The following is a 25,581-nucleotide window of genomic DNA, read 5'->3' as shown; positions in this document are numbered from 1 at the left end:
GCCCCGGCTGTGCTGCGGGATGCTGGGGGTCGGACACTTGCTCTGGCGGTGGCCACACGCCCTCAGGCTCTAGGTGGCAGGACCCTTCCCCAGCAGTGAAAGTAAGCCGGTATGGTCCGGTATTGTGTACCGGCAAGAGCCAGTACACCCTGCCGGACTGGACCGGCTTCCACGGCAGTGATTTAAAGGGCCCAGGGCTCCAGCCACTGCGGGGAGCCCCGAGCCCTTTAAATCCCCGCTGGAGCTCCGGCAGCCGGGCTCGGGCAGGGATTTAAAGGGCCTGGTGCCGCTGCAGGGAGCCCCAGGCCCTTTAAATCGCTGCAGGGAGCCCTGGGCCCTTTAAATCCCCACCGGAGCTCCGGTAGCCGGGCTCCTGTGGTGATTTAAAGGGCCTGGAGCTCTGCGGCGGCTGGAGCCGCAGGCCCTTTAATTCGCCCCTGAGCCCTGGGGCTCCCAGCCGCCTCCGCAGCTGGTAGCTCCGGGGTGATTTAAATCTTGAAAAGCCCTGCCTTTTCTGGCTGAGGCCACGCCTCTTCCGGTTGAGGCCACGCCCCTGCTCAGGACTCCGGCGTACCGGTAAGTCCTTTAAGTTACTTTCACCCCTGCCTCCCCCCCAGCGTCAGCCCCCACCCTGTCGGGGTTACAGTCCCCCCCAAGTCTGCAAGGCCTCTTGGCTGGGGCGTCTCCCTGCTGTCCAGTGTCCCCCTTGTTTTCCCAGCTGCTCACTGCACTTGGCTCCGGACTGCCCCAGCTCCAGCTCCATCCTGACCCTGCCTCAGCACCGCTGCTGCTCTGCCTCCAGCTCCCTGGGCTGCTTCTCTGGCCCGCCTGGCTCTGGTTGCTGCAGCTCTGCTCCCAGCACAGGTCTGCTCTATGGGCTGCTTCTGTGACTCTGCTCCCAGCACTGACCTGCTCCCTGGGTTGCTTCTCTGGTTCTTTCTGGATGGTGCAGCTCTGCTCCCCAGCTCAGCCTGAGCTCCTGTTCTCTCCTTAGCTTGGCCCCACTCTGTCTGGGAGGAGAGGACCCCCGCCCCCGGACTCCTGGCTCCCTCATTAGCCTGCCTGCCCTGTTAGTCAGGCTGACCTCTCCCCATTGTTCCTGGGGACTGCCAGTCTCAGGGTGCCGATTTCCCATCGACCCTTCCCCTTCCTTTTGGTGCTGGGAGCTAGCAACCAAAACACCCCTGTCAAGGCTGATTCCCCACTCTGGCACTCTGAGTGCAGAAGGTGGGGCGGGGGGGCACAGGGATTCTAAAAATTAATACTGGCCACTTCAGGCTGGTATTAAATTCCCAAGGATACAGCTTCTCTCTGACCTTGGACGGGTAGATGCTGCCACCACCCAAATGCAAAAAAACCCCTTTCACCCAGGAAGGAGCACTTGGGAATTCCTCCCTGTGGGGTACCCTGAAGCCTTTTCACCCCCCTCTGGGGAAGAGCTGAGAAAGAAACAAAGGAAATCAGCTGTTGCCACCAGCTAATTAAAGAACATGCACAAACCTCTTAGGACACAAAAATCCAACCCTGTTCTTAAAAAAGGTAAATTTTATTAAAAACAAAAAGAAAGAAAATACATCTGGAACTTAGGCTTTTGCTAGATTTAAAAACCCACTTACAAAAATAAAACATCAAGAATAACCTTCTTGAGGTCCAGCTTAAAGGTTACAAGCAAAACAAAAGCATTTGGGGTTAGCACAGAGGAGTCCACAAGCCAATAAGAAATAAACAGAGATAAACCTAATCATGTCTTTCTAGACATTTTCTGATCTACTTACATATCGGGGATTTCAAATGAGGAGTTTTAGGTATAATCTGACGATTTCCATAGCTGACAAAAAGCTTTTTACAACATAGTCTCAGCCCTGTCTCTGCTCTGTCCTCTCTCACCGGAGAACAACAACAGACAGACAAAAGGGGTGTCTTGTTTCAATTTAAAAAATTTCTAGCCCCCCCCCCATTGGCTCTTGTGGTCAGGTGCCCACTCCCTTCCTTTTACCTGGGAACTTGTTAACCCTTTACAGGTAAAGCAAGCAGAGAACAGCCACCAAGAGGGATTCCACAGCTAACTGGCTGGCTGGGGGTCCACAAAAGGGAGCTCCCCCCCATTTATCACACCCCCACTGAGTTTCAGGGCCACCCAGAGGATTCAGGGGGTCTGGGGCAGGGCTGGGTCTTCGGCGGCAATTCAGCAGCGGGTCCCTCTCAGAGGGAAGGACCCACCGCCGAATTGCTGCCGAAGAATGAAGTGGCCGCGGGAGAGCAGCCTAAGCGCCGCTGATCATGGCTTTTTTTTTTTCCTTGCCGCTTGCGGTGCTTGCAGTCACCGGGCAGAGCTCCGAGGCTTCGGCAGCACTTCGGCGGTGGGTCCTTCACTTGCTCCAAGTCTTCCGCGGCACTGAAGGACCCGCCGCCGAAGACCTGGAGTGGCTCGTGGGGCCCCTGCAGGGCCCGAGGACTGGGGCAAATTGCCCCCACTTGCCTCCCCGCCACCCGGGCGGCCCTGCTAAGTTTTAGTAAGGGGACAACAGTCCCTTTACAATGAGTGTATTGCCCAGAAAATTAACTGGAATTTCTCCCTTCCCTGCCCTATTTTTTAGCAATTTCTTTCCACTGGTTAGCTGCATATACCTGTCTGTGTTCCCTTTCCTTCTTGTGCCGTACAATTCATGTCATCTGCAGAGTGCACCGGTCAGTTTAGAAAGAAAAGCAATCCCTTCACAGTTCTTCTGTATTTAGTAGGTATGGGCTGTACCTTCTTTGCCTATATCAGATACTTTTAATTTCACACCCTTTAGGGCTGACAGCAGAAAGAGACATTATAGTGAAGGAACTGGACAGATTATTTACCCAGAGAGAGCCATAGATCTGATTCATAAGGCAGACAAATATACACTTTTTAATCTTTCACATTTGTCTTTTTTGGCTGTCACTCCTAAAGGATGTGAAATTAAAGGTGTCTGATATATACACCAATAGTATAGTTCTCTTATCCATATACGAATGACTTCTTTGCGGGATTGAGAAGTTTTGACCCTGGAGCCTACAGCTCTCTGGGTCACACAGTGAGTTATTTCTGACTTTCACCCCTCTCCAAAACGTGATGAACTCCTGGAACACAACGAGTCATGTGCAGAGGCATAGCCGCCTTTGTCATCCTCTGGCGTTAGAGGGAAAGAGAAGGTCTCGAGCCTGATGTAATTGAGAGACTCTTCCCTAGTCACGGACAGTCTGAAGATTTCATTTAAACATCGCATTTCCTGCCCCTGGTGGAAGAGAGGTTCTGTAGACAGTGTGGCTTTAAAATGTGGATTGTTGGTCTGTTCTGAGCCAACAGAGATGAGGTGAATAGAGTGAGAGCTTTCCTGCTTAGAGGGCCAGATGGAACTATTATTATTAATAGTATCTAGTAGGGCTGTTGAGCAATTAAAAAAATTAATCGCATGATTAAAAAAATTATGGTGATTAAACAATAATAGAATACCATTTATTTAAATATTTTGAATGTTTTCTACATTTTCAAATATATTGATTTCAATTACAACACAGAATACAAAGTGTACAGTGCTCACTTTATATTTATTTATGATTACAAATATTTGCACTGTAAATACCAAAAGAAATAGTATTTTTAATTCACCTCATACAAGTACTGTAGTGCAATCTCTTTATCTATATCTTGTGACACCGGCTACAACAGTGCCATGTGAACGCCTGTTCTCACTTTCAGGTGACATTGTAAATAAGACGTGGGCAGTGTTATCTCCTGCAAATGTAAACAAACTTGTTTGGCTTAGCGATTGGCTGAACAAGAAGTAAGACTGAGTGGACTTGTAGGCTTTAAAGTTTTACATTGTTTTGTTTTTGAGTGCAATTATGTAACAAAAAAAGTCTACATTTGTAAGTTCAAGTTTCATGATAAAGAGAAAATTGAAAAATACTATTTTATCATTTTTACAGTGCAAATATTTGTAATAAAAATAATATAAAGTGAGCACTGTATACTTTATATTCTGTGTTGTAATTGAAATCAATATATTAAAAAATGTAGAAAAACATCCAAAAGTATTTAATAAATGTCCATTGGTATTCTATTGTTTAACAGTGCGATTAATCACGATTAATTTTTGTAATCACGATTAATTTTATTTAGTTAATTGCATGAGTTAACTGCGATTAATCGACAGCCTTAGTATCTAGTCAAGGCATGGTTAAGATCTCTACCTCTCGCAAGGGGGAACTGGAGTTTGTTCCTGTGGGCCCTGCAGGGCCAGCCCTGCCTCGGGGCAGGTGCTGGAGTCTGTTCTGGCCAACGCATCATCAGCAGAGCTGCTTACTAAGTTCCTTTGCAAACCCACTGAAGAGAATGTGGCTACATGGGGTTCGGCTACTCTGCAATAAAAGACTGGCCGGCCCGGGTCAGCTGACGTGTTGTGCGGGTAGGGTGACCAGATGTCCCGATTTTATAGGGACAGTCCCGATTTTTGGGTCTTTTTTTTATATAGGCTCCTATTACCCCCCACCCCCTGTCCCGATTTTTCACAGTTGCTGTCTGGTCACCCTATGTGCGGGGCTAGAAAATTGCAGTGTAGATGTTTGGGCTCTGGCTGGAGCCTGGGCTCTGGGACCTACACCCTTCGCAGGGTCTGAGAGCCTGGATCCCAAATGCTTACACTGTTATTTTTACCCCTGCGGCCTGAGCCCTGTGAGTCAATTGACTGCCCAGTAAATCCTCACCCACCTGGCACAGCAGAGCTTTCTCCCTTTGCCATCCTGGACTGGCACTGTGAGTGCGTGCACTCTGGTCGTTGTGGGGCATGCAGCTCCTCTGGGCCTAGCAAGGCAGGGGACGTGTGCCACGGTGGATGGCTGGTTCATGAGGGCCAGGCCTGAGCTCAGCAAACAAACACAGATGCCCTGATGAACTAGAGAAGCACCTAGAGCAGTTGTGACCAGTGGCAGGATTTCACTTGCCTCTCAGCTGGCGTAGCCAGGGATGTTGCAGGTCTACTCCAGCCTTAAGGCCGTGGTCAGAGTGCAGAATACTGCAGCGTCTATGGGTAAATCGTGGCTTTACAATACCATGTGCAGCCTGACTCAATGGTTATTCACCACGTCTCCAATCACAGTCCGTCTGGGCCGTAACTTGCTAATTGTTTCATTGCTGTGTCCCGCTGCAGAGACGTAGCCCTTAGCATCACGGCGCTGTCGTTTAACCTGTGGTTCACAAAGCTGTACTGTAAGGACTTCAGGCTGGTGAGTACGAGGAGCCATGACCGGGATGCTAATGAACTGCTGTCCCGTAAGTGATGACACAGCTTTCAAAGAGACTTTCCTCTCTCCTAGAATCTGGAGATTTCTGAACAGCTTCTGTACATGCTCAGCAAATCGGTGAAACTGGAGGAGCTGGTGCTGGAAAACACCGGGTTAAAATTGTAAGGAAAGGGAACGTGTACATGTGCTGTCTCTTTTAAAGGATTCTGGGTAGCATTATAAAAGCCTGCACAGGTGGTAGCTTGCTGCATGTTTTCACCGGCTGTTCTCTGCCTCGTCCATCGTCGGCTGGTAGAATAGCAGAAATGCAGGGCTGATGCTGAATTATTGTCTGCATATTAAATTATCAACTGATGCTAAATCAGCTGTCCTTGGCTTCTGGTCACCTTTAAGGCAGGGGAGGGCAAACTACAGCCCGCAGGCTGGATCCGGCCCATCAGGGCTTTCAATCCGGCCCGCAGGATTGCCAGCCCCGAGCGCAGCGGGGCTAAGACAGGCTCCCTGCCTGCCCTGGCCCCGCACCACTCCCCGAAGCGGCCGGCACCACGTCCCTGCAGTCCCTGAGGGACGGGGGGAGCAGATGGCTCCGGGTGCTGCCCTCGCCAGCAGGCACCACGCCCCGCAGCTCCCATTGGCCGGGAATGGGGAACTACGGCCAGTGGGACTGGGATCCTCAGTGGTGGTACCTGCAGGCAAGGGCAGCATGCGGCAGAGCTGCCTGCCACACCCCACTCCCAGGAGCCACTTCTGGACACGCTGGCCACTTATGGGAGCGGTGTGGGGCCAGGGCAGGCAGGGAGCCTGCCTTAGCCCCGCTGCGCCCCACTGCCACCTGGAGCCACTTGAGGTAAGTGGTGCCAGACCGGAGCCCGCACCCCGAACTCCTCTGGCACCCTGCACCCCAACCCCCTGCCCTGAGCCCCCTCCCGCACTCTGCACCCTTCCTGCACCCCAACCCCCTGCCCTGAGCACCCTGCCACACCCCTCCTGCACCCCACACCCTTCCTGCACCCCAACCCCCTGCCCTGAGCACCCTGCCACACCCCTTCTGCACCCCACCTCCTGCACCCCACACCCTTCCTGCACCCCAACCCCCTGCCCTGAGCACCCTGCCACACCCCTCCTGCACCCCACACCCCTCCTGCACCCCAACCCCCTGCCCTGAGCACCCTGCCACACCCCTCCTGCACCCCACACCCCTCCTGCACCCCACACCCTTCCTGCACCCCAACCCCCTGCCCTGAGCACCCTGCCACACCCCTCCTGCACCCCACACCCCTTGCCCTGAGCCCCTTCCTGCACACTGTACCCCCTCCCGCACCCCCCACTCCCTCCCTCCCGCACCCCAACCCCCTGCCCCAGCCCTACACTCATGGCCATGGATGCAATTTCCCCACCCAAATGTGGCCCTCGGGCCAAAAAGTTTGCCCACCCCTGTTTTAAGGGGATGAATTTAAATATCCAAAAACTGGGAAAGGGAAAAAAAATTCTCGTAATAGAGGAACAGTAACTTGCACTGTGGGCACGGATGATGGCTAGATTATTATAGCTGGGAATTCCAGAGGTACCCAGAGCCAAACAAAAATCCATGGGATTAGTGATTTAGGAGCGTACATCCCATTTGAAAAGCTATGTATGTGCTTTAGGTAATGTTAGCTCAGCTGTATGTTTGGATTCATCCAGAGGGCCGCTTCACATTGGGAAGAGCTCATGGATGTGCCAGGGTATGGCCCATGGAGGCAGACGTCTTTGTTGGGTTCCTGCTGCTGAGCGTTTAAATTTGCAGCCCTGGTTTTGCAGTAATGTATTTGTTTAACTATAATTTTGAGATAAGAGAGAAACTGCCTGTTCCTTGCAGGATTCCCCTCTGCATGACGCAGCCAGGCTCTGAAGTTCACCCCAGCAGGGAATGGCCGGGCAGGGGAATTTCACACCTCTGCTACTCTTTGGCTGGAGACAACTTTCTGCTGTGTTACAGGAGAACTGCAGCCAGCATGGCAGAGAAGTGCCCCCTCTGGCAGTGCCTGGCTGTGACAGAGCCGTGGCTGGGATGGTGGCATGAGAGAGCTGGCTGCCACCTTTGCTGCAGGTGTAGCACGAGCGATTGCTCAGAACCCTAGGGACCGATAGGCGTAATGCATCCGGCCCCCACTGCTTAGTGCCTCTCCTCCCCCACTCCCCCACCCCCAGCCTGGGGCTGCCCCAGAGGCACGATGTGACCCCAGCGCTATTTCCCTGTGACGGGTTGTGAGATGGTGGGTGCCTGGCACCTGGGTGCCTGGCCGTGTTGGGAATACGCCAACGCTGGATGTGCTGTAAAGTGAGATCCGTTCCCTTGCAGTGAATTTGCCCAGAGGATGGCCCAGGCGTTAAGAGGAAACCCGGACTCGGCTCTAAGCACCATCAGCCTGGCTGGCAACCAGCTGGAGGACAAAGGTACCTCACGCTCCTGTCCCAACAGATACGGCCCCTTCAGAGTGTCCCGGCAGCTTCTGACAGTCCTGATTTTCTTCTTCTTGGGACTGTGGACTCCTTTCAAAAGGGCCTTTTTAGCCTTCAGAGCCTTGGATTTTGCCTCTGTCTTAGTGGGGACAGCCTCCTTCTTCGCCTTCTGGTAGTGACGTGAGTGGCGCTTTGGGCTAGTCACCCGAGTCCACGCCCACCTGACCCTCCCGGGTCTGAGCTCGGGGGCTAGCAGCACCTGCTCCGCCGTTTGCAGCGAAGCCAGCCCAGGTCTGCCTAGCCAGGCTGGAGGCTCGCTTCCAGCTGCAGGGTAGCATACCCTGAGCGGCCATGCCGGCATAGCCTTACTCCTGGGCCTGAAGTGCCTGGGACTCGCCCGACACCCAGGCCAAGGTGTTTGCAGGATCGATCCTTCTCTCACAGGCAGAGGCAATGCTTGGGGGGCCAGGCGGGGTCACGTGCCCCCCCCAGATTTCTGCCAGGGTTTGCGTGCCTGGCCCCCTCCCTGTGCGGCAGCTCCTGGGGCTGGTGAGCTGCAAGCTGCGGCTGCAGGGAGAGGCAGCAGCAAACAGCTGGGAGCTGCAGGGTGGGGCTGCTGAGGATAAGGGCGGAGTGTGACTCACGCTTTAAATTGTGCCCCCCCCCATCAGCAGGTACCAGTTGTCTCAGCTTACAGGCCCCTTGGGATGGGGACTTGTGGCATCGGGTTTGTTTGACAGAGGCGGAAGCACGCAGCCGATGGCTGACAAGCAGTGGTGCTCCATGGCCGTGGGTGCAAGGGCTGAGCCGGCTGTCGCCTGTCTGCTCTCTCCTTAGGGATAACTGCATTCAGCCAGCACGTCGAGAAATGCACCAAGGGCCTGCGCAGCCTGAACGTCTCTAGGACCTCGCTGAGCGCCAGAGGTGTGTGTAGCTATAGATCGATAGAACCATAGACCTGGAAGGGCCCTCGAGAGGGCGTCTAGTCCAGTCCCCTGCACTCAGGGCAGGACTGAGTGTTAGCTAGACCATCCCTGACCGCTGTTTGTCCAACCTGCTCTTAAAAATCCCCAATGCTGGAGATTCCACCACCTCCCTAGGCAGTTTATTCCAGTGCTTAACCACCCTGACTCTTAGGAAGTTTTTCCTAATGTCCAACCTAAACTGCCCTTGCTGCAATTTAAGCCCATTGCTTCTTGTCCTGTCCTCAGAGGTTAAGAACAATTTTTCTCCCCCTCCTTGTAACAACCTTTATGTACTTGAAAACTGTTATAATGTCCCCTCTCAGGCCTGGTCTACACTAGGGTGGGGGTTTCGAACTAACCTACCTTAGTTCAAACTACTCACCCGTCCAGACGCCGCGGGATCGAAGTCCGCGGCTCCCCCGTCGACTCCGCCACCGCCGTTCACGGTGGTGGAGTTCCGGAGTCGACGGGAGCGCGTTCGGAGTTATATCACGTCTAGATGAGACGCGATATATCGAACTCCGAGAAGTCGAACGCTACCTGCCAACCCGGGCGGGTAGTATAGACGTAGCCTCAGTCTTCTCTTCTCCAGAGTAAACAAACCCAATATTTGCAATCTTCCCTCATAGGTCATGTTTTCTAGATCTTTAATCATTTTTGTTGTTCTTCTCTGGCCTTTCTTCAATTTGTCCACATCTTTCCAGACATGTGGCCCCCAGAACTGGACACAATACTTCAGTTGAGGCCTAATCAGCGTGGAGTAGAGTGGAAGAATTACTTCTCGTGTCTTGCTTACAACACTCTTGCTAATACATCCCAGAATAATGTTTGCTTTTTTTGCAACAGTGTTACACTGTTGACTCATATTTAGCTTGTGATCCACTCTGACCCCCAGATCCCTTTCTGTAGTTCTCCTTCCTAGGCAGTCATTTCCCATTTTGTATGTGTACAACTGATTGTTCCTTCCTAAGTGAAGTACTTTGCACTTATTCTTATTGAATTTCATCCTATTTACTTGAGACCCTTTCTCCAGTTTGTCCAGATCATTTTGAATTTTAATCCTATCCTCCAAAGCACCTGCAATCCCTCCCAGTTTGGTATCGTTCGCAAACTTTATATGTGTACTCTCTATGCCATTATCTAAATCATTGATGAAGATATTGAAGAGAACTGGACCCAGAACCAATCCCTGTGGGACCCTACTCGTTATTCCCTTCCAGCATGACTGTGAACCACTGATAACTACTCTCTGGGAACGATTTTCCAACCAGTTTTGCACCCACCTTATAGTAGCTCCATCTAGGTTGTATTTCTCTAGTTTATTTATGAGAAAGTCATGCGAGACAGTATCAAAAGCCTTACTAAAGTCAAGATATACCACATCACCTGCTTCCCCCCTATCCACAAGGCTTGTTACCCTGTTAAAGAAAGCTATCAGGTTGGTTTGACACAATTTGTTCTTGACAAATCCATGCTGACTGTTACTTATAACCTCATTATCCTCTAGGTGTTTGCAAATTGATTTCTTAATTATTTGCTCCATTATCTTGCCAGGTACAGAAGTTAAGCTGACTGGTCTGTAATTCCGTGAGTTGTCCTTATTTCCCTTTTTTGTAGATGGGCACTAGATTTGCCCTTTTCCAATCTTCTGGAATGTGTCCCGTCTTCCATGACTTTTCAAAGATAATCACTAATGGCTCAGATATCTCCTCAGTCAGCTCCTTGAGTATCCTAGGATGAATTTCATCAGGCCCTGGTGATTTGAAGACATCTAACTTGTCTAAGTAATTTTGTACTTTTCCTCCCCTATTTTAGACTCTGATCCTACCACATTTTCACTGGCATTCACTGTTAGACAGCCCATCACCACCAACCTTCTTGGTGAAAACCGAAACAAAGACGTCATTAAGCACCTCATCCTCTGTTATTGTTTCCCCCCTCATGGAGTAACGGGCCTACTCTGTCCTTGGTCTTCCTCTTGCTTCTAATGTATCTGTAGAATGTTTTCTTGTTACCCTGTATGTCCCTAGCTAGTTTGATCTCGTTTTGTGCCTTGGCCTTTCTAATTTTGTCCCAACACACTTGTGTTATTTGTTTATATTCATCCTTTGTAATTTGACCGAGTTTCCACTTTTTGTAGGACTCTTTTTTGAGTTTTAGATCATTGAAGATCTCCAGGGTTGTCTCTTGCCACACTTCCTATCTTTCCTATGCAATGGGATAGTTTGCTCTTGTGCCCTTAATAATGTTTCTTTGAAAAACTCCTCGCTGCCTTTGGGACTCTTTACAGGAGCCAGAGGGCTCCAGGCTAGCACAGGGGGTGGCGGGGCTGCCCCGGCCTGCATGTCCTCTGGAGCCCCCATGCTGGGCCTCAGGCCTCTTTGAGCAATGTCCCCTCAACAGCCCAGTCTAGCCCTGACTGTGGAACGACTGCTTTCGGTCCTGAGACGGCTGGCTTGGGCGCTGTCCATGGGCGTGTGCAGGGGGCCCCTTTCCAAAGGGCTCTGCTGGGTGCTCTGGACATGATGTGGGAGGGCAGGTTCTCGGCGTCCCGGGGGCTCCCGGAGGGGTTTAAGGAGAGAATTCCGGTGTGGGATGGTCCCTCTTCACCTGCCGTCTCCGGGTGGTCTGAACCAAGCAGGGCTCTGGGATTGCAGGGTTTCTAATATGACAATGTCCTTCTCTGCTCTACGTCTGCTCTTGGGTCCCCAACGTGCTCACCGGCTTCTCCTCCCTTCCCTCGGGCAGGAGCCAGCACTTTATGCCAGTCCCTTGCGTCTAATGGACTCTTCAGCACCTCACTTCAGCACCTGGATCTCTCGGGGAATCCTGGCATCCTTGCCACGGACGATGCCAGCGTATGTATAAATAGCTCCCGGCAGGTGGGAAGGGCCAAGCCAGAGAAACGCAACTAAAACCTGAGCCGCGGGTACAGTGAGCTGAGATGTGTCTCTTCTCTCTCACCCTCGCTCCGGCAATGGGAGGCTGCCGCTCAGGCATACCTGCTAGGGCGGGGCTGAAAGTAGCAGAGACCACATGGCAGCACAGGTCAGGGTGGGCTTGCTGCATGTGCGTGTGAACTCAGATTGCTAGCCTGCCCCGGCTCCATGCTGCTCTTGGTCCCCAAGCTAGCTTAGATGTGCCTGCCCGAGCTGCAGTCACACCTCTGATTGGAGCGGAGACTCTCTCTCTAGTGGGTGTTGCATTTTCTGGAGGTTTAATGGTTTAGTTCAGAAGAATCTGGCCATCAGCTGGGTCTGTTGTTGGGGTTTGGTCAGGTTTTTGGGCTGCCCCCTTTGTCATTTGGTGCCAAAATGTTCAGAGGGGACTATTGCTTTTTGGGTGCCCAGCTGAGACCCTGTGGACCCCCGTGCCCAGCCCCCACAGCTCCTGTGGACTCCTGTGGGAACTCAGTGTTTTCAAAAGCCCCCAAATCAGAGGCCATTCTTGCCAAATCTATTGCAGGTCACTTTGGCCAAGCAGCCAACTCCATTTCAGCTTCCCCAGGCCTGGCGGTGCTGCCCAGGGGAAGGAGCCGATTGGGGAGGAGGAGGAGCCTGTGGGAAGGAGGGTCTGGGCTCACCCCCAGGCTGGTTTGTTTCCTTCTCCACTTTCTTGAGCTGAACGTTAACCCTGCTAAACCCCAGGAGAAAGGCTCGCTCCTGATCCCAGGAAGGAATGTCCTGCATTCGGCCCCCAGTGCGAGGAGACGCTACCTCCAGAAAAACCCTTCCAGCGGATCCTTAAATCCACATCTTCTCTCCACAGAGCTTGCACAGCTTCCTCAGCCACGCAAACTCGGTGTCTCACCTTAACCTGGCCGGCACAGACTGTGCTTTGGATGCAGTAAGTAGCAAGGGGCTATTCTCCACTCATCTGTGCTCCTGAGACCTTCCTTCTTGCCATCTGCGTCACTCCAGCCCCTGCCATGTGCCTGGCCCTGCAAACTGGAGTCACTGTGCAGGTTGTGCAGCCCAAGAGGCAGACGAGTATATTTCTGCCTCCCAGGGCTGGCCCTTCCCATTCCCGGGTCTCTGTCCTCTGTAGGCAGAGGCAATTGAGCTGCTGGTGCCTGCAGAACTCCCAGGCCTGGCTTAGCCCTAGCTGAGGCAGAAATGTACTGCAAGTCTCATGCATTATTGATCAGGAATGAGTGAATGAATGCAGCAGGTGCTGCAGCTTCGGATGTAAATCTTGGCTCTGGCATCCAGGGTTGGAACAGCCTTGGCACTGTAATTTATGGCCGGACCTTAAATTACATCAGATATTGGTGCTTTGGGATTGCTCACTCCACCGAAGTTATGCTTCCAGATGAGTCTTCCAGCTCCTTGCATTTCCCTCGCTGTCACAGCTGCATGCAGGTCTGGTTATTTACCTTGGAAAGGGGGGAGCATCGTAAAATGCTGTTTTGCTCTGGAAAGTGGGTCTCTGTGATCGGCCAGTGTGCTTATTTGAACAGCCAGACTCATTTGGGGACTCAGTCAGCTGGTCCCGTGTGCCTGCCTTCTGCAGGCCAAAACACACCTTGTGGGACCCCTGCCACCCCACTGCCTCCAGCTGCAGTGCACGTTGCAGCTGCTAGGTGCATGCGGTCTGGTTTTCAGTGGGAGTCGCAGGTGCTGACATCTCGGAAAATCAAACTGTTAATCACCCATTCCGTGGCTGGCTAAGAGGGACTCGGACTCCGCTCCCTGTCCCTGGGTTGGGCCGGCCCTGCAGGGCCCGTGGGAGTCGCTCGAGTCGCCAGTTCTGCCCCTGAGACGCACAGGGAGCCGTTTTGGACGCTCAGTCACTTTCTGTAGCAGAGCCGCATGTCCTAGCACCACTGTGTCAGACAACGTGACCGGTAGATTGCAGAGGGTTAGTGACAAGAGGAAGGCTGGCCCAGTGGTGAGAGCGCTAGTCTGGGACTTGGGCAACCTGTCTCAAGTCCCTCCCCTGCCCCAGCCTTCACCTCAGCTCTGTGCCTCTATTTCCCCCTGTATGCAGTGGGGGTAGTAGTCTTGCCTCACGGGGCGTGCTCACCTCACGGGGGGGGGGTGCTCAGATACTGTGGTGATGGGGGGCCGTATAAATTGCTTGGCTGGATGCATAGAAACCGCACACGGCCAGGCCTAGTGGTCAGGCTCCTTATCGCCCATCTGCGGTGTGTGCTGGGGGCTGTCCAGTGCCCCCAGGCCATGACAGCAAGGCTTGTGCCCAGCGAGCAGTGGATGGCTCTCCGAGTCGGGTGAGGGGGGAGCTCAGTTCTGCCAGGGCTGCTGCAGCATTTCCACCTTTGGAGAGTTAGCCCTCCTGGCCTTTGTGGGAGGAGTGGTCTGGGTGGAGAGGGAGGGAGACTGGCTTTGCGTGGGAGAAATGACTGAGGCGGGAGAGGGATGGCCAAGGGGGGGAGACTGAAAAGGGTGGGGGGAAGCTAGGTGGCCTTTCCTGGCGTCCCCACTGAAGGGGGAGTAGCAGGTGTAGCTGGGGAAAGGAAGCCCTGGAAACAGGGTAGTGTGGCCAGGGTGGGGAGGGCAGCTCTCAGCTGTGCATGCTGCTTGCCAGTAGGGGGCGTGGTCCCAGAAGCATGAGGGCAGGGGAAGCTCAGCCAGTCCTGGGGGTGGGGCACGTCCCCCCAGACCTGCTTTTCCCGAAGCGGGACAGGGGTTGTGTCTAGTGTGGGGAGGAGGGCTCGTGGCCCGTGGAGCTCTGCTGGCCCTGGCCAGGCCTGTTGGTCTCATACACTTCTCATTTCCATTGCAAGCTGTTCGGAGCATTGGCCATCGGCTGCTGTGCCAACCTCGCCCACCTGGATCTCTCCAAGAACGTGTACTCGCACAGGTAAGGCTCAGATTCACTCCCTTTGTCGTCCGTGTCTAGCGACGTCTGGCCCCAGGGATTCCCTGTGTGTCTGTCTGCTGGAAGCCATCGCGTCTCTGGCTGGCTGCAGTTCTCAGGAGCTGCCCGGTGCAGTGACCGCGACCTCTTGGAGCAGTTAACACCCCATGGGTGAACTGCCCTTCCAGGCCGCTGTGGCCCTGCTTAGTAACATGTTTGAAAATAGCAGAGGTACATAAATCCTATCCTCCCTCTGTGTGTGCAGGGTAGCATGCAATCCTGGGAGCAGAAATAACGTGCTAATGGGTGCAGCAACATGGCTGATTTCAGTTTAGCTTGAACCTCTTCCTGAGCACTTTAAGCCAAACCAAAATCAGCCTGGCTTAAACTGAAGTAAAAGTGTCCACACAGCCTTTTTGCATCGGCGTAACTAAATGGGTTTAGACTCACCCCTTAAATTAAGCTGGTGATGCTTCCTCCTGAAGAGCAGCCCAAGTCCTTTGGGGGACAGACCCCTAGGAACACGCTGTGGGAAGAGCAACGTGTGGGATGGAAATGCGAAGGAGCGTTGTTCACGGTATTTTTGATGACCATCAAGGGAATTTCAAAAAGAATTTACTGTTGCATTTTTCCATATTCTAGTTTGACTTTTATTCCCCCTGCTCCCCCTGGCACCTGTTCGCGTTAGAGGGCAGCTTCTCTTGTAGTATCGACCTTACTTGTGCCTCAGGCGCTGGAGGCTTTCATGCCAGTCCCAGTGTCGCAGCAGGTGTGGTTTTGGGCTGGCCGGTGGGAGACGTAGGTTCATTTTTTCCTGGGCTTCCCACACCCTGCGAACGCTGCCCTTTGTAGACAGGAAAACTTCCCTCCCGCTAAAGGTTTGTGCCCTTTTCAGCTTCCTCACGATAGCTCCATTTTCCCATGGGTTTTTTAATCTTAGAACTATTCTGAATATCAAATCTTGTCGTCTGTCGTTGCTGGAGGGCTGACCGGAGAACTGGGGTGGGATCTCTCTCAGCCCAAAAATGAAGTGACTGGTTTGTTTGAACCTTTCACAAAGAGATTTTTCCTCCCAACTGTTCCATGGGCATTTTAGTTCAATAGATATTAGCAAAAGCGAGCAGAAAACAAAAAGCTCTAATGATCTGACTCAATTTCCCTGCCCTGCTCAATTGCTCTGCCTTTACTTAGAATCATAGAATCTCAGGGTTGGAAGAGACCTCAGGAGGTCATCTAGTCCCACCCCCTGCTCAAAGCAGGACCAATTCCCAACTAAATCATCCCAGCCAGGGCTTTGTCAAGCCTGACCTTAAACACCTCTAAGGAAGGAGATTCCACCACCTCCCTAGGGAACCCATTCCAGTGCTTCACCACCCTCCTAGGGAAATAGTGTTTCCTAATATCCAACCTAGACCTCCCCCTCTGCAACTTGAGACCATTACTCCTTGTTCTGTCATCTGCCACCACTGAGAACAGTCTAGATCCATCCTCTTTGGAACCCCCTTTCAGGTAGTTGAAAGCAGCTATCAAATCCCCCCTCACTCTTCTCTTCTGCAGACTAAACAATCCCAGTTCCCTCAGCCTCTCCTCATAAGTCATGTGCTCCAGCTCCTAATCATTTTTGTTGCCCTCCGCTGGACTCTCTCCAATTTGTCCTTTCTGTAATGGGGGGCCCAAAACTGGACACAATACTCCAGGTGTGGCCTCACCAGTGCCGAATAGAGGGGAATAATCACTTCCCTCGCTCTGCGGGCAGCAGTGCTGACCGGAGCCACCAGGGTCCCTTTTCGACTGGGTGTTCTGGTCCAAAATTGGACACCTGGCAACCCTACCTCCAAACCGATGGACTCCATGCTTTGGGGCTGGTGTGCAGGCCATGTTCCTGTCGACAGAGGGCACGGCTGAGTTGGGGTTAATTGAAACGGTAGAAATGGGGGCTGAGATGATATGCTCTTCTGCTCATTTTAGAAAGCCGAGAGATGTCCCTCCGGCCATCAAACTGTTCTTCAGCAAGGCGGCTGCCCTCCGATACGTCGGCCTGGCGTGTGTCAAGCTACCGCCAGAGGCTGTAAGGTAAGGGGCCTGTTTCCCAGTGTGCTTAGAGACAGAACTGCAAGGGCTCGGACCCCACAACTGGGGACAGATTTACAGCGGTGACCAGCCTCCACCATCTCAGCCCTAGTGATGCTCGGCCTGTACTGTGCAAACGAACAGAGGTGCGAATAGCAAGGTCCTCTAGAGGGCACCTCCTGGTTGCTGGAGCTGCACGCCTGTATGTCCACAGTGGGTGGGAAAACCAGAGCTGCGGGTGTCCTGGGGAGTCTTAGAGGATTAAACTGCTGTGGTTTGCAGTCGTGGGGTGCGTAGGATCTGAGTAACTTGGGCTGGGGATAGCCTGCCTGAAACCACAGACAGAGGGGCTTAGCTCACAACAGGCTATTGATTTAGTAAATCCCTATTTATTAAGCCCAGCTAATCTATCTAGCAGCCTCCTCTGGACATCCGAGTGCATGCTCCCCCTGGTTCCAGTCTGATTCACCAATCCCTACCCTTCAGCACTGCCGGCCCTTTCCCCAGCCCCTTCAGTCCCGCTGGGAGCCAGGGCGAGTGAGTGCGCCCGAGACGAAGGACCAGAACTGTACTGGTGTCAAGTGGCAGCATGACCCCCAGACGGGAGCGGTGCCAGAGACTCCCTGGAGTCCAGCAGGGCCATTGCAGGTGCTGTGGGTTCGCCGCAGAAGGCACTCAGGCATCATGCTGGTGGATGGCAGGGGAGAACCTCGGGTAGCTAGGGCAGCTGGTGGGACGCACCTTTGGCTCTCCTAGCACCCCGCAGTGTTCCAGAGGGGCTGCAGGGCCAGGGAGCAAGAGCCAGGGCTGCTTCTACCCCCAGCTGCCCTGAGGGCAGGTTGAGTGAGAGGGGAGTCACTGCCTGTTCCTGATGGTGTTCCCGGGGGAGGCTGGCGGCATATCCAGCTCCCTCTGCCTGCTGATGAGAGGAGAGCGCTGGGTTCACGACCGCTCGAAACGCCGGTTACTTTCTGGTTCATTGCAGGGCCTTGCTGCAGGGGTTAGCATATAACTCTCAGATCAGTGACCTGCACCTGGACCTCAGTAGCTGCGAGGTGAGGACGTGGCACATGACCCAGTAAAGCAGAGCGACAGCTGAGTTCCAGCTAAACCTCGACACTGCATCTGAGCCCAGCAGCCCCGGGTGCCGAACTCCCGGGGCCGGGCAGTGAGTGCAGCTCACCCACCAGAGCACAGAGGCTGGGCACAGCAGTAGGACTTCATGGAGTTGCACAGCCTTCCACGAGGTGGAATTTTTGGCCCATTATCGAGTAGTTTAATTGCTAGGCGGATGTTATGATCTAGGCATTTACAAGGAGTGCCTGGGCAGAAGCCAAGCCAGGGGAGAGAGCATCATCCTGTGTATGCCCTCCGACACGGACAGAGTTAGCAGTCTGAAAGGAGCCCCCTGGCACTCCTGCGGTGCCTGAGAGATAGCCAGGGCTGAGCCGGCTTTCTGCTGCTTCCGAGCGCTGCCCAGCACTGGTACCAGGCTGGGGAGCGCTGCAGCTACGTACCCCCGTGGCAGGTCCTGCGATCCTGAGCCTGACCCACCTTCCGTCCCGTCTGTGGGTCTCTCCCTGAGGGTTTCCTAGCACTTCCACAGTGTTAACGATTTTCCCCCCAGCGCCCTCCGAGGCTGAGGGAATGAGGATCCTGGCTGTGCTAACGGGAAGGGGAGACAGTTCAGGGTTAATGTCTCAGCTCTGCTGCAGCCACCTTGGGCCCGTCATGGAGGGTGAAAGCTTGAAAAGCACCTAGGTGGTTTAGGCCCCCTAATTCCCACTGAAAGTCACCGGGATTTAGGCTCCTCAGTCGCTCTTAAACTTCTTTTTGGAAAAGTTACCCTGAATCTTTCTGGCCCAGCTCCTCAAAGGTCGTTAGGCTCCCCTGGATTTCCTGGGCGTCTAGGCCTCAGTTTCCTCATCTATAATAATGCCCACCCATCTTTGGGGACAGCTTTGTGCCCCATGGCTGAAAAGCACCAAGGGTTTTATTTATTCCTTTCTCCACCTCCCGTGTCTCTGCCCTGCCCCTGCAGCCATGGCTTTGGTTCTGACCTGAGCCTGTGCCAAGCTGGCACAATATGCAGGCAGCTCACGGTGAAGTTCCAGGTTAGAATATTTGATCTAACGCCCCTTAGTGCAGGGTGATCCCAGGGGCACTGAGCGCTGATCCGACTTTCCCAACTGGTGAAAACCCGAATGTTCCCTTTTACTCTTGTTCTGTTTTGTTTTTCATTTACAGTTGCGATCGGCAGGTGCCCAGGTGATCCAAGATCTGATTTTTGATGCCAATGCAATTAGCAATTTGGATTTATCAGACAATGGTAGGTACATAGCTTCTTGGACTTACAGTGAGTTTTGTCACCATGGCTGGAAGTGTTTCCTCTGAACCTTGCCACAAGGCTGTGTGCTGCCAGCTACAGAAGCCAAGATAAACTCCCTGCCAGAACAATGACTGAGGTTAAGGTCCCCTCAACTGCTGTAGAAATAACCGTTTAAAAGATGAGACTTGTTTTGATGAGGGGTGACTAACTGAGGCTCTCTGAGCTGCCATGTGTGGTTATATACTGGGGGTGGGCAAACTTTTTGGCCCAAGGGCCACAGTCTGGAAATTATATGGCTGGCCCTGAATGCTCACGGAATTGGGGTTGGGTTGCAGGAATGGGTGTGGGCTCTGGGGTGGGGCCAGAAATGAGGAGTTCTGGGTGCAGGAGGGGGCTGTGGGCTGGGGCAGGGGGTTGGGGTGAGGGCTCTGGCTGGAGGTGCAGGCTCTGGGATGGGGCTGGGGATGAGGGATTTGGGGTTCAGGAGGGTGCTCCAGGCTGGGACTGAGGGGTTCGGAGGGCGGGAGGGGGATCAGGGCTGGAGCAGGGTATTGGGGCGTGGGAGGGTTTGGCTGTAGGCTATGGGTGGTGTTTACCTCAAGCAGCTCCCGGAAGTAGCGGCATGCCCCCCCTTCGGCTCCTACGCAGAGGCACGGCCAGATGGCTCTGCTGCGCACTGCCTTTCCGCAGGCACCACCCCTGCAGCTTCATAAGAACATAAGAACGGCTGTACCGGGTCAGACCAAAGGTCCATCTAGCCCAGTATCTGTCTACCGACAGTGGCCAATGCCAGGTGCCCCAGAGGGAGTGAACCTAACAGGCAATGATCAAGTGATCTCTCTCCTGCCGTCCATCTCCACCCTCTGACAAACAGAGGCTAGGGACACCATTCCTTACCCATCCTGGCTAATAGCCATTTATGGACTTAGCCACCATGAATTTATCCAGTCCCCTTTTAAACATTGTTATAGTCCAGCCTTCACAACCTCCTCAGGTAAGGAGTTCCACAAGTTGACTGTGCGCTGTGTGAAGAAGAACTTCCTTTTATTTGTTTTAAACCTGCTGCCATTAATTTCATTTGGTGACCCCTAGTTCTTGTATTATGGGAATAAGTAACTAACTTTTCCTTATCCACTTTCTCAACATCACTCACGATTTTATATACCTCTATCATATCCCCCCTTAGTCTCCTCTTTTCCAAGCTGAAGAGTCCTAGCCTCTTTAATCTTTCCTCATATGGGACCCTCTCCAAACCCCTAATCATTTTAGTTGCCCTTTTCTGAACCTTTTCTAGTGCTAGAATATCTTCCATTAGCCAGACACCAGTTCCCGGCCAATGGGAGGTGCGGGGGCGGCGCTTGGGGCGGAGGCAGTGCACAGAGCCCCCTGGCTGCCCCTAAATGTAGGAGCCAGCGGGGAGACATGCTGCTGCTTCTGGGAGCTGTGCAGAACTGCATCACATGTACACAGAGCGGCCGCGGACCCCGCTCCCCGGCTGGAGTGCGGCAAGCCCCAAACTCCGCTCCCCAGTGGGAGCTCGAGGGCCAGATTAAATTGGCTGGCAGGCCGAGTGTGGCCCGTAGGCCGTAGTTTGCCATCCCCGTTATATACAGTATTGCTCCATTCCTGCCCTTGCTTCTTTGTATAGCTATTCCTAGGCATGTTTCCGCATTTCCATGGCCTACGTCTTCCAGTACTCCAAGACTCCACTGCTTTAGTTCGGTGCCTGTCTTCGGCCCCTGTTAGCACAGGGCAGTAACAAGCACAAGTGGCCGGCATGCTGGAGCTGTGCTGCAGTTAGGCCTGGTACATTTTGTTCTGGTGGAGCGTTTTTCTATCAGAAAATGCCATTTGGCTGAAATAGAAACTTTCTGCAAGAGCATGTTAATGTCGATGGAATTTTTGACATTATCCAAATGCTTTGGGTTTTTTACTGAAATCAAAAGCAAACGTTTCCATTGACCCCAAGTTCATGTTTTTTTGAAAATTTCATTTCTCGGCAGATTTCTGAATTATTTGGTTTTGTTCCAATTAGGAACAAAAATCATGTTTGACATGGCAGAATTTCTTGTGGTTCCTGCACTGCTCTGGTAGTTTGCATGTGCCCGTTTCCTTCTGAGCTGGGCTGCACCGGGGGGACAGGAGCAGCTAAGGGAAGAGCAATTCTGTGCTGATGGGGCTGTTGTGTGGAGTAATTTTCCATCTGTGTCTGGTCAGTGGTGAGCAAACTGACAGCAGTGTGAAAATGACCAGCCAGGTTACCAGGCCCGTTGGCTACCTGCTGGCCAGACACCAGACTCCTCAGCAAGTGTTGTGGCGATCTCACAGGGCATTGCTCCAGAATCGCAGCTTGGTTTCCACTGTGCCAGCACCATTCTGCTTTGGGGTGGGTTTCCAGTTCTTTCCTCCCCTGGCCTGGTCTGATTTTGTGTGAGTTTTGCTCTGGTAGGACTTCACTGGAAATTAGCAACGACAAGCCGTCAAGGGCTTGTGAAGGAGAGAACTCCCTTCTTGAAACTCCCCGTTGCACTTCCCTATTTATCGGTTCTGATGGAAGATTTCCAAAGTCTCTGCATCTCTTGTCCTACCCATGGGACGTGGGCGAGTAGCGAGGCGACTGGAGCTGGCTGGCTTTACCACTTGCCATGCCTGTGGAGCCCTGCTTGGCTCGTCACAAGGGCCCTACGCATGATCATGCCCGTCCCCCTCCCCCAGGCTCTATTCCGTCTGCTCAGCCAGGGGCCCTGGGAGGAGCAGAGGCAGGATGGTTCTGCTGGTGCTCTCCACTCCACACAGGAGCTTAACAACCAGCCCTGGAGAAACGTGGCCGTCTGAAAGCAGAGCCTGGGATTGGTAAAGCTTCCCGGGGAATAGCCCACCGAGATCCCCCACCTACCCATCCACTCTGTGAGGGCACTAGCCTCCTCGGGCCAGCGAGTCACCGTCTGCCAAGGCTGCAGTGCCCTGACAGACTGAGCAGTTTGTCGATCTCCGTGGGTCTGTTCAGGTGGGGATGTGCCCTCAGCATAAGGTTTTGCAGCATCTGGTGCTACGATAGCAAAATCTGGGCTTTTCTCACAACCCTCCCGCTGCAGGCGTGGCTGCCGGTTGCCACATCTAACTCCGCTCCTCCCTGTTCGTGCCAAGTGTCCTTGGGGCGTTGGCAGTGGCTAAGTGCCAGACACTGGTCACGGATCGTCATTGCTGCTTTTGTGTGTCGTAGGCTTTGATGCTGACATGGTCACGTTGGTGCTGGCGATAGGCCGAAGCAAATCCATTAGGCATGTCTCCTTAGGAAAGAATTTTAACATCAAATCCAAGTAAGTGTCACGTGACTCATGCGTGTAATGAAGTGAACTTTAACAGGCATGGGCCTAACCCCTGTTTGTATACACACTAGGTGTGTTGCACATCGTCAAATTACATTTATTTACTGCAGTTGCTGCACAGACCGTTGTTAATCACCATTTGCCTTTGTGTGTACTGGGCCTTTAAACGATGCTCTTGTAAATCAGAGGTATCAAAGTCACAGAATCATCTCATAGAAATGTGGGGCTGGAACAGAGCTGGACGTCAGCCAGGGCAGCCCCCTGTGCCAAGGCAGGGCCAAGGAAACCTAGACCAGCCCTGACGGGTTTGGCCAACCTGTTCTTAAACCTCCAGTGATGGGGATTGCACAGCCTCCAGGCCAGTCCCAGTGGTGCTGAATTTCCACGGACTCTCATGAGCCCCAAAGGCCTGCGGTGTTTGTCTCAGTGCTCAGCCTGGTGCAGGCTTGGGGGTGAGCTCTTGCTGCCTCAATTCAGACTGGAACAGGTGCAGAGAGAGGCTGCTGGGTGATCAGGGGACTGGAGAGAGCCTGTCGTATGAGAAGAGACTCAAAGCGCTTGAGAGACGGGCTGATTGCGCTCTGTAAATATTGGAGGGGGGACGGGGGGGAGAGCTGTTTAAGTAAAGGACAGAGTTGGAATCAGGATAAACTGGCCAGGCGTACATTTAGGCTGGAAATTAGAAGAAGGTTTCTCACCATCAGAGAGGAGGCTGTTCCAGCACCTCACCCAACTGGAGTAGTGGGGCAAAGGACCCAACTAGTTTGAAGATGGGACCCTGATACATTTATGAAGGGGATGATCTAATGGGGTTGCCCGTGATTAGCAGGGGCCTGGACTCGATGGCCGTCCCTGCTAGTCCTATGTTCTTGGGTTACTGTCCGGCTGACATAATGCAGAGGCCTGGGGTCTCAGGGGCAGGGACACGGCAGTGTGGTCACCCCCTCTTAGGCTAGCCAACAGGGAGGTGTAATTGAGTACCTCTTGGGCAGGTGCTCAATGCCCCAGGCTGGCTGCAGCTAGGCCAAGGCTGGTGGCTTGCGGGAGAGAGGGAGGTGCATAGATGAGCCATGCTGTCAGTGTAACGTCCAGCCGCAATGGACGCTTCCCAGCTCGCTGCTGACTTGAGCCCGCGTCAGGCTCTGCTGTGCGATGGGGAAAGGCAAATGACTCCTCTGCATCTCCTCCGCAGGGACAATCTGGCCGACGTTCTCCACCGGATTGTTCAGCTCACGCAGGAAGATGACTGCGTAAGTGCTTGCTGCGATGCCAGCCCGGAGCCCCATAACTGAACCGTTCGCGCTGTTTCCTCTGAATTATTCCTATTCATTTCAGAACCCCCAGGCCAGCTGTGAGACAACTGGCCATTTTGTGTTTCAGTTCAGATGCAGAACGTGGGGGAGTCGCTCTCTCTCTCTTCCATGGAGTCGCTCCCTCTGTGGTTGGTGTTAATCTGAAAGGAATGGTCAGACTGAGAAATAAGTGCTTTTCTCGCTGCGTTTGGGAGAGTATAGGAAAGGAATCAACAGCTGGTAGAGTCTAAAGTACAGCTGAGGGAGCAGGAGACGTGTGTTGTACATGGGGGGGATGGATAACAGCCCAGAACAAAGGTGATGGGCTTCTGAAAATGTCACCTGTTTGGAAGGGTCTAATATCCTAGGGCCTCTTCTCAGGGCATTGAAAAGGCAAGGAAGATTCGTCTAGGCCGGGCAGAGGCCAAACCCTTATGTCAGCGTTACTGACGCTGCATCGACCTAACTGCAGCAGCCCTGACTCTGCCGCTCGTGGCTGTGGAGTTATTAATTGCACATAGCAGAGCAGTTACGCCTGCAGGAGCGAAATTTACATGTAAACTGGGGTTGCCACCTTTCTATTGGCCGGTAACTGGACCCCCAAGGCTCTGCCCTGTGCTCCGCCTCGTCCCCCAAGGCCCCACCCCATCACTCGCTCCTCTCCCTGACTCCTCCCCCCGTCGCTCGCTGGATCCTCTCAAGGAGCCTTCCTGCGGGTAGGAGGCAGCACCAGCTGAGCAGGGGCTGATGTGGGTTAATGACCTGGCGCCAGTAACTGGACTTTTGGTTTGGGTGCCATTTAGGGTCAAAAACTGGGCACCTGGCAACCCTAAATGGCGCCCGGATGCAGAAGCCCAAACCCGGACTGTCTGGGTAAAGCCCGGAGGGGTGGCAATGCTAGTGTAGACACTTCGCAGCGAGGCCGACATAAGCTGCCCTGCGACACCCTCGCTCTGTAGTGTAGCCCGGGCCTCAGCTGCTTCGATTTCACCTTTGTTACTCCTCCTTGTCAGCCTGCTAGTCCTCCAGGCACCCATAGAGTCTTCCAGGGAATACAGGCTAGACCAGACCTGAATTTCTAATGTGAAGAAACCCCTTTCAGGCCTACCCCCATCAAAGAGACACAAAAGGGGCAAGGGCACTGATGTTATTTAATCTTTGCAGGTCTCCTTTGAAGGAGAAAACCCACTGGTGCATTACAGAGTTGCTGCCACAGGCAGAAAAGGTCTGTGCAGCCCAAATCCCATTGAACAGGCCTTTCCCATTCATGTGATTGTCAGGCTATTAGTGGGGAAATGGCAGCTTTCTCCTCTAGGATTGCCCCCTCCTCCTGCCGAGGTTCAGTGGGATTGAGAGGCCAGGCGTGGCTCAGACCTGCCCCGCATTGTTGTCTGTGCTTTCCTCCCCCTGGCTCTTGCTGCTTTTCTGCCTGTGGTAGGGGCCAAATGATGTCTGTCTGTCTAGATACTTGTCTGGCCCCCATCACAGGAGTATCTGAGCGTCTCCCAGTCACCCTCGCAGTACTCTGGGGAAGCAGGGCATGGCTAGTGCCCCACAATAGAGGTGGAAACCTGAGGCACAGAGAGGCTAAGTGACTCACCCAGGGTCACCCATGAGTCAGTGGCAGAACAGGGATCACGTCACCATCCTTCCCTGGCACAGGGAAGAGGGCTCACGAATTCCTCCCTCTCCTCTGCTCTGCTCTGCTCTGGCCATTCCCCACGCATAAGGAACGCTGGAGCTGCTGAGCAGAGGCCTCTTGGGCAGGGCGGGGCTACCTGCAGGCCTCCCGCCCGCCCTGGCCTCATGCAAACAGCCTCATACTGGCTGCCAAGGCCTTTAGGCCACAGAGCTAGAGCCCAGCCCGCGGGCCCGTCCCAGAGAGGGCAAGGAGCTCGTGAGCCGCACTGGGCACTCTGGGGGGCAGGGATTCCCTGGCTGCTCCCATCACGCAGGTGGCCCAGTCTGTGTAGTTAGATGGGGGCGCGACCTGCTCCCTTGTAAAGCCCGAGGGACCCTGCAGCACCAGCACCTTGACCTTTTCTCCCTCCGGTGTTTGTCTT

At 53.5% G+C, this 25,581-nt stretch overlaps 1 protein-coding gene across 4 annotated transcripts in view; it reads left to right on the top strand.

The window, feature by feature from the left end:
• Positions 1 to 25,581, top strand: part of CARMIL2 (capping protein regulator and myosin 1 linker 2) — a 123,827-nt gene that overhangs the window by 24,269 nt on the left and 73,977 nt on the right. For all 4 annotated transcript variants that reach the window (XR_005588955.1, XR_005588954.1, XM_039503448.1 and 1 more), the window contains exons 9-20: positions 5,178 to 5,253; positions 5,344 to 5,432; positions 7,613 to 7,707; positions 8,551 to 8,637; positions 11,427 to 11,536; positions 12,447 to 12,524; positions 14,425 to 14,501; positions 16,467 to 16,571; positions 17,554 to 17,623; positions 18,816 to 18,897; positions 22,121 to 22,217; positions 23,419 to 23,476. Coding sequence is in view for 2 of the 4 variants with exons in the window: in XM_039503448.1 (XP_039359382.1) it covers positions 5,178 to 5,253; positions 5,344 to 5,432; positions 7,613 to 7,707; positions 8,551 to 8,637; positions 11,427 to 11,536; positions 12,447 to 12,524; positions 14,425 to 14,501; positions 16,467 to 16,571; positions 17,554 to 17,623; positions 18,816 to 18,897; positions 22,121 to 22,217; positions 23,419 to 23,476 (1,024 nt within the window). In the remaining 2 variants the exon portion in view is untranslated. The remainder of the gene's footprint in view (positions 1 to 5,177; positions 5,254 to 5,343; positions 5,433 to 7,612; positions 7,708 to 8,550; positions 8,638 to 11,426; positions 11,537 to 12,446; positions 12,525 to 14,424; positions 14,502 to 16,466; positions 16,572 to 17,553; positions 17,624 to 18,815; positions 18,898 to 22,120; positions 22,218 to 23,418; positions 23,477 to 25,581) is intronic.

The sequence above is a fragment of the Mauremys reevesii genome, linkage group 16 (genome assembly GCF_016161935.1).
Source record: "Mauremys reevesii isolate NIE-2019 linkage group 16, ASM1616193v1, whole genome shotgun sequence".
NCBI classification, from domain to species: domain Eukaryota; kingdom Metazoa; phylum Chordata; order Testudines; family Geoemydidae; genus Mauremys; species Mauremys reevesii.
This window is presented reverse-complemented; position numbering and strand designations above follow the sequence as displayed.